Raw genomic sequence first — 13,298 nt, 5'->3', positions numbered from 1 at the left:
AATGTTGTTGATGCTGGATCCACTGATCAATATAATCAAGACAACATACTGCTTGATCAATCTTGAGGTTGCCACCATACTTTTGTAACAATATTAATCTGAATATGGAACTTGGTTTACTCCTCCTAGGGCCTATTCAAGGACAGCACCAACCATGCAATGGCTCAAATTTGAAATTCATTTTGCCAAAGAGCTGCTTGTCTCATGCAAATAATGATATTATGTGTGCTTTAGACATATCTTCCTGTACACAGACTGTGAGCAAGATGATTTTTCTTTCTTTATTCATTTGTGGGATGAGGGTGTCACTGGCTAGGCAGCATTTATTGGCCATCTCCAATCTCCCAGAGGGCAGATAAGAGTCAACCTTATTGCTGTCCATCTGGAGTCTCATGTTGACCAGACCAGGTGAAGATGGCAGTTTCCTTTCCTAAAGGACGTTTGTGAACCAGATGGGTTTTTCTGAAAATTGGCAATGGATTTGTGATCATCATTAGACTCTTAATTTCAGTTTTTTTTTAACTGAATTCAAATTCCACTATCTGCTTTGGGATTTGATCCTGGGTTCTCAGAACGTTATCTGGGTCTCTAGATTAACAGTCTTAGTGATACTACTATTAGGCCATTGCCTCCGCTATATTATAGGCCATTAGCTAATAAAAAAAATTTCCAAATTTTGTAACACCACACCCCAAAAATGGAAGTCAGCTAACAATGTATCTCCTGCTTAGAAAGTAAACTCGGATGTTCCCTTTTGCATCTATTCCCAGAAAACCACATTCAATTGCTGGCCCAAGTCTTATTTGCAGAATAAAATAAGATACAAAATGTAACAACATCACCCTGAATTAACTGAACAAGGCAAAGTAGTTTATGGTTATTCACAGAAGCACAATGTGAGTAGGCTGTTTCTGCTAAACAGTTTGATCCCAGTGCATCGATGTAACATGTGTTGTTGATTGCTCGTAGCTAGCAATTTGTTAGTTGCTGCAGCTTTTTATAGTCACTTCAGATCCTGTAAAGACTACTTCGACGGGATCCCTACTTTGTGTAACATTGCACACATGTTTGCCATAGCCTGAGATCATATGGTCTTTCATCAACAAATGTACAGAAAGCATTGTATTAAATTTAAAAGTGTAATAATTACAAGTCACTAAAATTAAAAAGTGAGGGCTACTTTTCTAGTTAAGTATTAGCTGGTGCTGTGTACAATCCTGACAATAATTACAGCCAATAGCATTGGTACCATGCATCAACGACTCAAATATTTCAGACATTTGTTGCTATAATATTGTAAGATTATAGCGTTAGTTATTTCAGTAGCCCACTATCCCTCTTTGGGAGCTACGTAGAAATATTCTTACCTTTTTCTCCTGCTGGGCATCGTTTTCTCTGCACAATACATTTTCTTGTCTCTGTGATTTTTGGACAGGCATTACCTTGCGCTGAAGGAAACTGCACAATATCTCGCTTCCTTGACTCATTGCCTCTCCGGAAACCACATGTCTTCCCTTGTTTTGTGCAGGGACCCCATGCAGTCCACTCACTTACTTCACAGTGCACTGTAAAGGGGTAGATAAAATTGTTCATGATATTTATTACTTTAATTTTTGGAAATCATTTCTTTTCCCCTTTTCTCATGTAGGTCCTCACTTATGCAGTGTTGGGGCTTTCAATACAACGGTACCTTCAGTGTGAACATAAGTATCAAATACCAAAGACTATTCAATAGAAGAACCAGCTTTTCTATGTGCGAGCTTGTTTTTATCAGGAATGGCTGAATAATGATGACAAGGTATCCTGTCCAACCTACCCTCATTGTACCAATTTCTTTCAATTAATTGCACATTCTGTCAGCTCAAAGTGAGATCTTCCAATTTGACTCAGACCAAGAATTTTACTGGGATAACAAGGTGTAGAGCTGGATGAACACAGCAGGCCAAGCAACATTAGAGGAGCAGGAAGGCTGACATTTTGGGCTTAGACCCTTCTTCAGAAATGGGGCCTATTTCTGTAGAAGGGTCTAGACCCGAAACGTCAGGCTTCCTGCTCCTCCGATGCTGCCTGGCCTGCTGTGTTCATCCAGCTCTACACCTTGTTATCTTAGATTCTCCAGCATCTGCAGTCCCTACTATCTCAGAAATTTTACTGTTCAGTTCTATACTAAACATTGAATTTACCAGCTGAATTATTAGGCACCCCTAGGATACCAATCTGATGTTCACTTCTGCCTGGGCTTTAATAGGAACAAGGCTTTATTTCTCATTTCATCAGTTATTGATGCTGTTGAACTTTACCTGGAATAGGTTTACACTGACCAATATCTTGTAAGTGTAAAGGCAATTGCTTTAAGGTTTAATTCTATACAAAATGGAAGTCCTGCCTTGGACAGAAAGCCAAAACTTATGGATTTTTATGGTCAGCAATTGCACAGCAAGTAACATAACCCTGTAAATACTTGTACAAAAATCTGCCAAGGGGGAACAGCATGGTGAGCTCATTATTTTGTTTGGGTGTGGAAAGTGAAGTGAGTTTTGATCACAACCTGTATTTGATTTGCCGTAAAAACAAGCAGCAATACCTTCAAAATTGCCTCTCCAAATGCTTGTATTGTTTGCCTTTGTCCAGATTGAGGAAGTACACATGAAAAACACAACAGTGTCAGTTCAGGTTATGATGAAATGTTATTACACCCTGAACTGTGCTGTTGCTTTAAAAGACCTTGTCCAGTTTGAATTGACCACCCCCCCTCCCCCAAATAAATAAGATGATTACACATTTTAGGACAGCAACTAAGGCTATTGAACTTAAGGAAGATATTTATGACAGAAAGGCATTGTAATGCAAGTGATGTACCTGGTCTGGAAATGATAATTGCTAGGACTTGCCAAATGCTGGAATTTTCCAAAACAAACAGTAGCTTCTATGGTTATTCCCTACTCAGAGGGGAATAATTGCCTCATGTCTAGACTCCAGGTAAGGGGGAACTGATGGCACAGTGGTAATGTCACGGGGCTAGTAAGCCATTAGGCCCAAGCTAATGATCTGGGGACATGTCTTCAAATCCATATGGCAGAAAGTAAAGTTGGAATTCAATGAAATCCAGAATTAAAAGCTAATCTATTGGCAACTATGTAACCACTGCTAAATGTGACATGGTCCTCCCCTGCCTTGGTTAATATAGTGGCAAGATTGAGGTGAGATACTAAAGGCCCAATTGTTGGTGGGCTACCTGATGCCCCAGCCCACTCTGTAAACTGGGAGAGACATCAACGCTGGCAGGCATACAATTCACGTACTCAATTTTATGACAGCACTCTCCATCCAACTTCAAACTCTCAAGTGGAAGATTGTAAAATTTTGCCTGATGTTACAGTGATATCGAAGGGGTCATTTCTAATGCTTTTATCAAAATATTATTAGAGATGATTAAGGATATTCATGGTCATTTTACATTATTGCAGCATGGTAGTTCAGTGGTTAGCACTGCTCTCTCGCAGCACCAAGAACCCGGGTTTTATTCCAACCTCAGGCGACTGTCTGCGTGGGATTTTGTACATTCTCTCCATGTCTGCGTGGGTTTGCTCCAGGTGCTCCGGTTTCCCCACACAATCCAAAGATGTGCAGGTTAGGTGGACTGGCCATGCTAAATTGCCCATGGGTTAGCCATGGGGAATATTGTGTTACAAGGATAGATTAGGTCTAGGTGGGATGTTTTTCAGAGGGGCAGTGTGGACTCATTGGGCTGAATGGTACACTGTAGGGATTCTATAATGCAATGGGTGCTGCAAAGGTCCTAAAGGAATGGTGATGAGGGTGCGGTGGAAGAAATAGACTCAGCTCTTAGCTGGTCTTGACTAGTCCCAGTGGCTTTGCATGTAAAAGCTAGATTCCTGAATTGTTAAACTAAGTCCTTACTCTACCTTTTGCACATACAAGATTCTGAGGGGGCTTGACAGGGTAGATGTTGAGAAGATGTTTCCACTCAAACCAGAAGACTAAGTTACAGAATATAGGAGCATTCATTTAAAACTGAGATCTGAAGGAATTTCTTTGCCTAGAGCATACAGAATGTCAGGAATTCTACAGCTCAGAACGTTGTTAAGGATAGATCTCTGAAAGTATTAAAGAGAAGATAGTTCTAAAAAGAAATAGATAAGTTGAGGCAATGAGGAGCTGGCATGAAAGAGGATTTGAAGTCTGGGGCAGATTATTTGTGATCTTGTTGAGTGACAGGGCAGGCTTGAGGGGCTGAATGGCCTACTCCTCTTATTTCTTATGTTTTTGTGTTCTTATTCAATGACCTTCATTACAACATAGTTTGTGAAAAGGAAATCATGCCCGATTGTGCAGAGCAAACATCCTTCTGTTTCTGGACAGATATTCCATTTGCTTACCAAGACTAAAATATGGTTTACTTTACTTAGAATGAGTCAGAAAAATTTCAGCAGTAGAAAAACATACTCAGCATTAAAAATTTACAGAGGTGGAAATGTTCACAACAATTGAAAGGAAAGCAATTCCTGTTTTAAGAAGTTAACCATGAATTTTGGCATTTAAAGAATTTAATAGAAACTGTTTATTCTAACAGTGCCATATTGTTAATTTGTGTGACATATAACTTTTGTTTTGTGATTGGTATAGCATTCTTAGAAAGAAAAAGGCAGCTTTAACCGATGGTTCCCAAGGCTCTCCACAATGGAGTTTTCTGTCTGCCAGGTCTTGATGCATTATAGTCCAATTGCCAGAGATTGCTTGATTTATGATCAACTCACTTTTACAATATATTGTGTGATTTCCGGGATGCTAAACCTGACGGACATGGGTCTTTTTGTAATCTCACAATTTCTCTGTTCCATCAGTTTATATTCTGTTCTTTGCTCTAATTGTATTTTCTTTGCTTTTATCCTAACTTTTCCATTCTTTTCTTTAATCTGGATACTATCTATAATTTTTCTTTTCTTCCTTATATACAACGATTTCCACTATTTCATCAATATTTTCCTTTGCTTTTTTTGCCATTATTTTCTCAATTTAATTCATAAATGAAAGAATGTGTCACAATGTACAACCTCACATAGGCAGCCATCCATTTCTATTGGTTCTAAACAGTACAATATTGGAGAAAACCTGTTATTAAATCTGCTCTTACTCTTAAATCTGAATATAGTTCCATCAATTGAAGATAAATAATTCTGTATTCAATTGCAAGTGAAGCATAATTTGTGGCACTGTCTTTCAAGTCTCCCTGCTATAGGCAAGATGATGTTAAACTTAAAAGGGTGCAGAAATGATTTACAAGGGTGTTGCTGGGATTGGAGGTTTTGAGCTACAGGGAAATACTGAATAGACTGATGCTACTTTCCATGGAGTGTCGGAGGCTGAGGGTGACCATACAGAGAATTATAAAATTATGAGGAGCATGGACAGGGTGAATGGACAGGTTCCTTTTTCTGGGGTAGGGGAGTCCAAAACTAGAGGGCATAGGTTTAAGTTGAAAGGGGAAAGATATAACAAGGGCCTAAGGGGCAACTCTTCTCATGCAGAGGGTGGTGCGTGTATGGAATGAAGTGCCAGATGAAGTGGTAGACGCTGGTACAATTACAACGTTTAAAAGGTACCTGGATTGGAATATGAATAAGAAGGGTTGAGAGAGATATGGGCCAAATGCTGCCAAATTGGGCTAGAATAACTTAGGCTATCTGGTCAGTATGGACAGGTTGGACTGAAGTGTCTGTTTCCATGCTATACAACTCTATGACTCTGAGTTTATACTGAGGCCCAATTTGATCTCTCAAGTAGAAAACAGGGAGGTTACTCAGTGTCCTAGCCAATATTATTCTGCAACTGACTTTACAACCATAAATTATCTGGTCAGTATTGCACTGCTGTTTGTGGAACCATACTGTATACAAATTGACTGCTGCACTTCATGCAATAGTGATTGCACCTACAAAGTTCTTCGATGGCTGTAGGGCACTCCAAGATATGCTAAGGACATGTACCACACTCAATACAAATCAATCTTTCTTCTGTGTTTAACTTAAGAAAGCATTCTTACCAGGAGTAGTGCACTCCATTGTTTGATTATTTGGGGTAAACCCTTCAGGACAGATATCAAAACATCTTCCTTTATGCAAATAGAATCCTTGTTTGCATTTTGTACAGAAATTTTTGTTGAAACAGGTGTCACAGTTGTCAGCTCTGCATCCTAAAACAAATTTTTAAAAAAATCAATAAACAGGATTTCCATTCTGTGCAATTCATTTAGAGTAAAATTGAATATGAAGTTACACAATCTAATCAGAATAGACATGTCTGAGGAAGAAATATAATTACATATTAAATGAATTTAACAAGTTGCTTTAGCAATAGATGCAGTTAAATGAGTGAATGGCCAGAAAGAATTTAATAGCATGTAAATATATAAAGACAGGATTTTACAATGGCCACTGTGACAGAGCCTGCTGTGCTAATGTGTGGTCTCAGCTTTCTTTACTGTTTAAAACATATTTACTGGCAGCACATTTTAAGAGATCATTTTGTTCCAAAATTTCACAAAGTTTGTGGATAATAAATATTACAATTGGCAATGTGCTTTAAACATAACATTTTTATAAATATACAAAGTGACCACAAAGTACACAGTTTTGAGTTTTGAATTAGGTTTTACATGAACAACCGGCAAGATCCATTTTTTGGAATGTACTAGCTGTTGCATGTAAGTGTCATCTTGCCAGCAACATCTTGAAATGGATGATTCTGGACTTCAAATACAAATTAATGGAATACAAGGGTGGAAAGAAAACACATTCAGGGCTTGCAAAGCCTGCAATGATAACATACTTAAATTAGTGTAGTCTTTATAATAGCAGTAATATCTTTTATATATAAGTGGATCAATTATAAAGTTCGCATTCTACTTTTCAGATCCCTCTCCTGATAATCTTATTCCTCCCTATATCTGTCTTTCAACTCTCTAAGATACCTGGGCTCCTCCAATCTTGGCATCCTGCACATCCCCAGTTTTTGCTGAATCACCTTAGATAGAACATAGAACATTGCAGAACAGAACAGGCCCTTCGGCCCTCACTTTTATCTGTCTAGAAACTATGTTTCGGAATCCCCCTTAAACTCTCTACCTTTCTCCTCCATTAACTCTGTTTAAAAACATTTCGTTGACTATGCTTTTGGTCATCTGTCTTGATTCGACTTAACACTGTTTTGTATTGAATTTTCTCCCATAATGCTTCTGTAAAGTGCTTAGGGATGCTTTTATTATGTTAAATGTGATCTTTAGAGGCATATTATTGGTGTTATACACTACAACATTATTGTCATGGCTAAACCTCAGAAATTGCCGGAATTTGGAGCAAATTGAGATCTTGAAAGACATTTTAAGAACATGTTTTCAGTTGGTCAAAGACAATTTGATAACTAATGTATACTTATAGAATTTCCCCAAATGGAAAGTGGAACTGAATTTTCTAGAACTAGATAATAAATTCATGAAATAACATCTGTCTCATTCACTGCCAAGAATTCAAAAACTTCAAATCCTGAGACACATTGGGGCAGAAGCTGAAGGCAAGAAGCCAAGTTCATTGCTTAAACTGGATGACTGCAATAGGGTAAAGTTAGCATTTGAAGTTATAGTATTCATTTATAAACAATTTTCTTTTCAATGCAGAGCTGTTCACATGAAGATTTGGTTTTGTTGGAAACAAGCTGCTTACATTTCCGATTGCAATAGTATTATCTAACATGTATAGATTTTAGAAAATCCTGATGATAATTACAGATCACTTCTTGTTAATTTGGTTAATCCACCAGTGTAATCATCATGACAATGTAATCTCCTGACAGTTTCTCCTTGCAGAATAGTGGCATAACTTTATTAAGTAGTCACATAATTAATGCTGAAATTGCAACTTAATCTTGGAGTTCACAATGTCATTACAAATTACTTAAGTTTTTTTCCCATTGGTAAATCTGCTACCTGAATGCCAGATTACTAAATTGCAGTTGACCTCAAATGTCTTCTATCTTATCTTCCACTATCTACAACATGAACTCATCGTATGAACCCAAAAAGCACGTTAACAACATCTGGAAAAATAAATGGTAAAAGTACTCACATGCATGCTGTTATTTTCAAAGGAAGAAATACTTTAATAAATTTATTTAATATACTTGGACAATATGTGAAATCACATGTATGTACATTAATTGATGGACCTAACATTTTTATCTTCATTCCCTCAATGTGTCTATTTGTAGTATTATGTCATAGCCTACAAATCCTGAGTCCCCAGGTTCTGCTTAAAACACTATAGCGGCACATTTAATTAATTATGAAGATTTTATTACCACACAATACAGAAAGTTTGAAATTGAGAGTGGTGCTAACTAATAATGCAAATGTGACTGAGAGTAGCAACTAAGGAATCGATTAGCTGTAGTTCTCCAGGACTAAGGAGTGGAAATTTAAGTCAAATTTCTTAGTTCAGTGTAGTGTCTAATAACCTCTGTAAAAAGAGTGCGAAGTGAATATCGGCTGAGGATGAGGTTCAGAACCAATGTTCGGAAAAATGAAACTCAGTAGATTTCAGGAGAGTAGACTTTGGGCTGTTGGCTGACAAACGTGCAGTATGGGGCCAGCTATATAAACTACGAATTTTCCAGGATTGATCCTGATTTGTTAGCCAATCTCAGCCTGGCCAGATTTGTATCTTTAGGCTAAAGAGGAAAATAAATCAGTCCGGGTTCTCGAACCTGATAACTATCTAATGTTTCTTTTGGAAAATGTAGCTATGAACTTTGGATGAGAACATGATTGAACTTGTCTGTGATTCACCCAGTGTTGTCCTGCTGCCAGTATTCATTCTGTTGGTTCACGTATCCAGAATAGGTCAGTTTAGTGAGTTATAGAAATCTGCTAATACCTGTTGCCACTGCTTTTAACAGAAAATAAAGAAAATTAAGAAAAATAAACTCCAATAACCATTATTAAAATTAAATACGTATTTCAATTTGATGTTAATGAAAACTCTATTTTTAAAATATAATCCATTACTTTGTGGAGGGTTGTTTTTATCAAGGTTAGCAGTGGCAGTGTTGAACTTGGAAAGTTTTTTTTAACATGAGCATTATTTTCACAGATATATTCATGGAGTCTAGGGAGTGTGACTTGGTGTTATCTACTTGTAGAGCATCTCAGCATCTTAACCTGAGGTGTTCTGTCAAGATTTTTCACGTCTGTATGTTGAGGAATGCTCACGGGAATCGAACAACAATAATGTTAATAGCTTTAAATTGAGGGGTGAAAGATATAGGTCAGATGTCTGAGGTAGTTTCTTTACTCAGAGAGTAGTAAGGGAATGGAACGCTTTGCCTGCAACGGTAGTAGATTTGCCAACTTTAGGTACATTTAAGTCGTCATTGGATAGGCATATGGATGTACATGGAATAGTGTAGGTTAGATGGGCTTGAGATCGGTATGACAGGTCGGCACAACATCGAGGGCCAAAGGGCCTGTACTGTGCTGTAATGTTCTATGTTCTATGTTTTCTGAATATCATTTAGCTTTCAGTGGCAAAGAAGCCTTTTGCAGTCTTCTTTGGCTCAAATATCAGTATAAACCCAACACATTATCCAGTTGAGATAACATGGTGTGAAGCTGGACGAACACAGCAAGCCAAGCAGCATCAGAGGAGCAGGAAAGTTTGACATTTCAGGTTGAGCTCCTTCTTATCTTTCTGAAGAAGGGTCTCGACCCGAAATGTCAAACGTTCCTGCTCCTCTGATGCTGCTTGGCCTGCTGTGTTCATCCAGCTTCACGCCGTGTTATCCCAGATTCTCCAGCATCGGCAGTTCCTATTATCTCTGTAACATTATCCACTTGGTTTGTTTGAAATGCTTTTACCTGTGAAATTAACCATTAAGTTAACCAACATAACATTAACCCCATGGATTTTAGACACTCACTTGTACATTTGTTCATTTCTGGTGTTCGGACTCCATAATATCCACTCGGACAGGAGGAGAGACAGACACCAGTCTGTTTCATGCCATTTCTCTCCAGAAAGAAGAAGAGTCTAGGTTTACATGACATGCATCCATTATATTCAGAACATCGATCACACCCTTTGGGGCAACCTTGGCTCACACTTGCATTGGCTGGGAGGAAACAACAATTGTTGTTATCAAACAGACTGTAACACTATATAAAGTTTAAAATACACAATACTTCTGACCAAGATTAATCTGTTACACTTGATGTTAGAAATATTCTTTTGGTAATATGATAAGGTGGTTATTTGTAGGTGTTTAGTACTGTCACTTTCTTTCTTCTAAAATTTGTTGTCTAGGCTGCTGGCTAGGTCTCAAGATCACAAAAGAATTTTAGGTGATGTGGAGGCCATTTGGTCCTTTTTGTTGCATTCATCTAGAAGCAGTTTGTAGGGCCCTTTGTGCGACATCCAATTACCTCTTAAATTATTAAATGCCTTTTATCCCTCCACTTGGAAGGCATAGCACTTGTTACCCATTCTTAAAAGCACTTAAAAACGTTTGAGGACTAATGTCCTGATAGCATCATGAAATGTATCATTTACCAGTTTGAACCTGTTTACCCCCATGTTAAACAACAGAGGTTAAAGATTAGTTAGACAGAATCTGTGGCTTTTTTTTCTGATCAGAGTTCTATTACAACTTATACATGCATCTCATAACAGCAAAACATTAATTATTTGTATTTATCCATGAAATAACATATAGCGATTACCTGTTCCCTCATTTGATTTGGTCTCAAGCATCACAGTCAGGCACTATTAGATGATTTCACATTTCCCTTCATTTTCTTTTTTAAAAAAAAAATTATACAATATGTGGATGTATATACAATAATAATGAAAAACAAACAAAACAAAGTTGCAAAATGCTAATGTATTGTACAGAAAGATGATACATGATATTCCCTCGTGTTTAGTGTACATCCACGTTCCAAAAATTGTTTTTCCAATATCTCTAATTGTTCCTTTCTTCATAAAGCAATCAGATAGCTGACTGCTGCTATCCAGCCATTTCAAATTGTAGGTTCTCCATTCTCCAGCATCCATTTCAGAATTGCAGCATTGATTCTCAGTCCTTTTTCATTCATGTGATTTATTGAATATACGCTATCACATAGTGAATTATAATCAATATAGCACTGAATAGGTATTGCTGCTGAATCCACTTTTTGAATTTCTTCCACAATGCCATATCTACTCTATCAAGAGAATGCGATTTTCTGCCATGGACATACTTTTTACATCTCTTCTGAACACGTTAGCTACCTAATCTAAATGGCAACATTTACCTCCTTTTCCTCAAAAGAAAAATTAAAATTCTCCTGCACTTGAGAATCCATTGCAGAAATTTATGGAAGAATCATCACTAGTCAGTTTCATATTTCTGGCTTCTCCCCCATGATGGAAATTTCAAAATACAATTGTCTATTTTTAATTTGCTAACATTTCCTTTATCAAAATATTATTTTGAGCTTGGGGCTTTTCATAGTTATAGTGATCTCCAAGATCACCATTTGGCAAGACATTGTTTAGGGGTTCAGCCAATTCAGTTGTTCCATTCTGATATCTTGATCCCAGGTTGTCTTTATATCGTTATGCCAATAACTTTTATATACTATCAGGAGATATCTGCTCAATGCATATCCATTTATGTGACAGGGCTTAGTGTCCCCACTCTGGCACCTCTGTGTACACCGCAAATTCACTTCAGCTTTATATTTCTTGCTGTTTGGCAGCTTTCATTAACGTATCTTCTCATTTGTTCATTGCCACTAAGACCTGCCAATCACATGGCCTTCAGCTGCTGTTGGCATTCCTGATCTGTACTATATTCCCTGTTAAGATATGCCTTCTTTTAACTTCATTCATCGAATGAGCCCATCACTGGTTAGGCCAGCATTTACAGCCCATCCCAGAGAGCAGTTAAGAGTCAACCACATTGCAGTGAATCTGGAGTCACATGTAGACCAGACCAGGTAAGGATGGCAGTTTCCTTTCCTAAAGGACATTAATGAACCAATTTATTTTTATAACAATCAACAATAAATTTTTGGTCATCATTAGGCTCTTAATTCCAGAGATTTATTGAAATCAAATTCCACCATCTACCATAGTGTGATTTGAACCTCGATCCCTAGAACATTCCCTGGGTTTCTGGGTTAACAGACCCGCCATAATACCAATAGGTCATTGCCTCCTCTTGCTTCTACTTTGCTTCCTATTTCTTTCTAGACTGTTAATGTGATCTCTTGCTCTTATTAATAGAATGCCTTTGAAAGGTTTGTGAACTGTTCTGGGAACACGTTTGCTCTCAGACTCACTGTCTGAATGTACACTGCATCTTCTTGCCTCCCATTTTCTACTTCCTGTTCAGAATCCATGGGCCTAAACTTCTGCCTCACATCCTGTACATTCATCTAGCTGTTGTAGTTTTCCAGTGTCTTTCTCTGCTCTACCTACATTTATGTATTGACTACCCAGTTAGGAGAATGTTTGATTTTCAATCTTTGACTTACAGGCAACTAACAATCATTTGTTAAGCACCAGAAATTAAAGGTTGGTTAGAAAAGTCCTGGCACATGGTTTTCTAAGCAAGAGATTTATTTCAACTTACACATCACCAAACTTTAACATACTGATTAACTGGACCCCACAATCAAATTCTCATCCAATTATCCTGCAACATGGAATCATTCCCTCGTTCCATTTGCTCTCAGGCATCCCTGTCAAATCTTTCTTCACGGTAACACCTTGTCCTAATTATTTTGACATCTGGACTACCTTCAATATATTAATAAAGTTACCTTTAATATATTCATAACAATCTTGTATACCACCATAAGATGTAGTTCTTACCATATGATACTGAAAAGTCCAAATTCCTTCTTTTTTTTCTCATAGCTCAAACTTCTAACACTGGATTTCAGCATCATGGTTTTTTTTGTCATTGCCATCAGTGCTTGAAAATTGTTATTTTTTGTGACAAGACTTTTTAAAAAAAAAACATTCATTCATGGAACTTGGGCATGGTAGCCATTTACAGTCCATCACCAACTTCTCATGTGCCACTTGTGTGTTATTTTACATTTATCAGCCCAAACCTGCAGGCTGTGCAGGCCTTATTGCATGCAGGAACACACTGTCAATTACTTGAAAAAATGTAAATTGATCTGAATAATATTCACTCAAAAGCAAACAATCCAACTCCTGATCTTCCAAAGA

General features: G+C 37.5%; 1 protein-coding gene across 3 annotated transcripts in view; it reads right to left on the bottom strand.

The window, feature by feature from the left end:
• Nucleotides 1-13,298, bottom strand: part of rspo3 (R-spondin 3) — an 85,063-nt gene that overhangs the window by 53,138 nt on the left and 18,627 nt on the right. For all 3 annotated transcript variants that reach the window (XM_048531129.2, XM_048531130.2, XM_059645390.1), the window contains exons 2-4: nt 9,991-10,182; nt 6,065-6,214; nt 1,368-1,565 (exon numbers count right to left, since the gene is read on the bottom strand). In XM_048531129.2, coding sequence (XP_048387086.1) covers nt 1,368-1,565; nt 6,065-6,214; nt 9,991-10,182 — 540 coding nt within the window. The remainder of the gene's footprint in view (nt 1-1,367; nt 1,566-6,064; nt 6,215-9,990; nt 10,183-13,298) is intronic.

Source organism: Stegostoma tigrinum, chromosome 4 (assembly GCF_030684315.1).
Source record: "Stegostoma tigrinum isolate sSteTig4 chromosome 4, sSteTig4.hap1, whole genome shotgun sequence".
Taxonomy (NCBI): domain Eukaryota; kingdom Metazoa; phylum Chordata; class Chondrichthyes; order Orectolobiformes; family Stegostomatidae; genus Stegostoma; species Stegostoma tigrinum.
The sequence above is the reverse complement of the archived record's forward strand: the minus strand, read 5'-3'. Positions and strand labels throughout refer to the sequence as shown.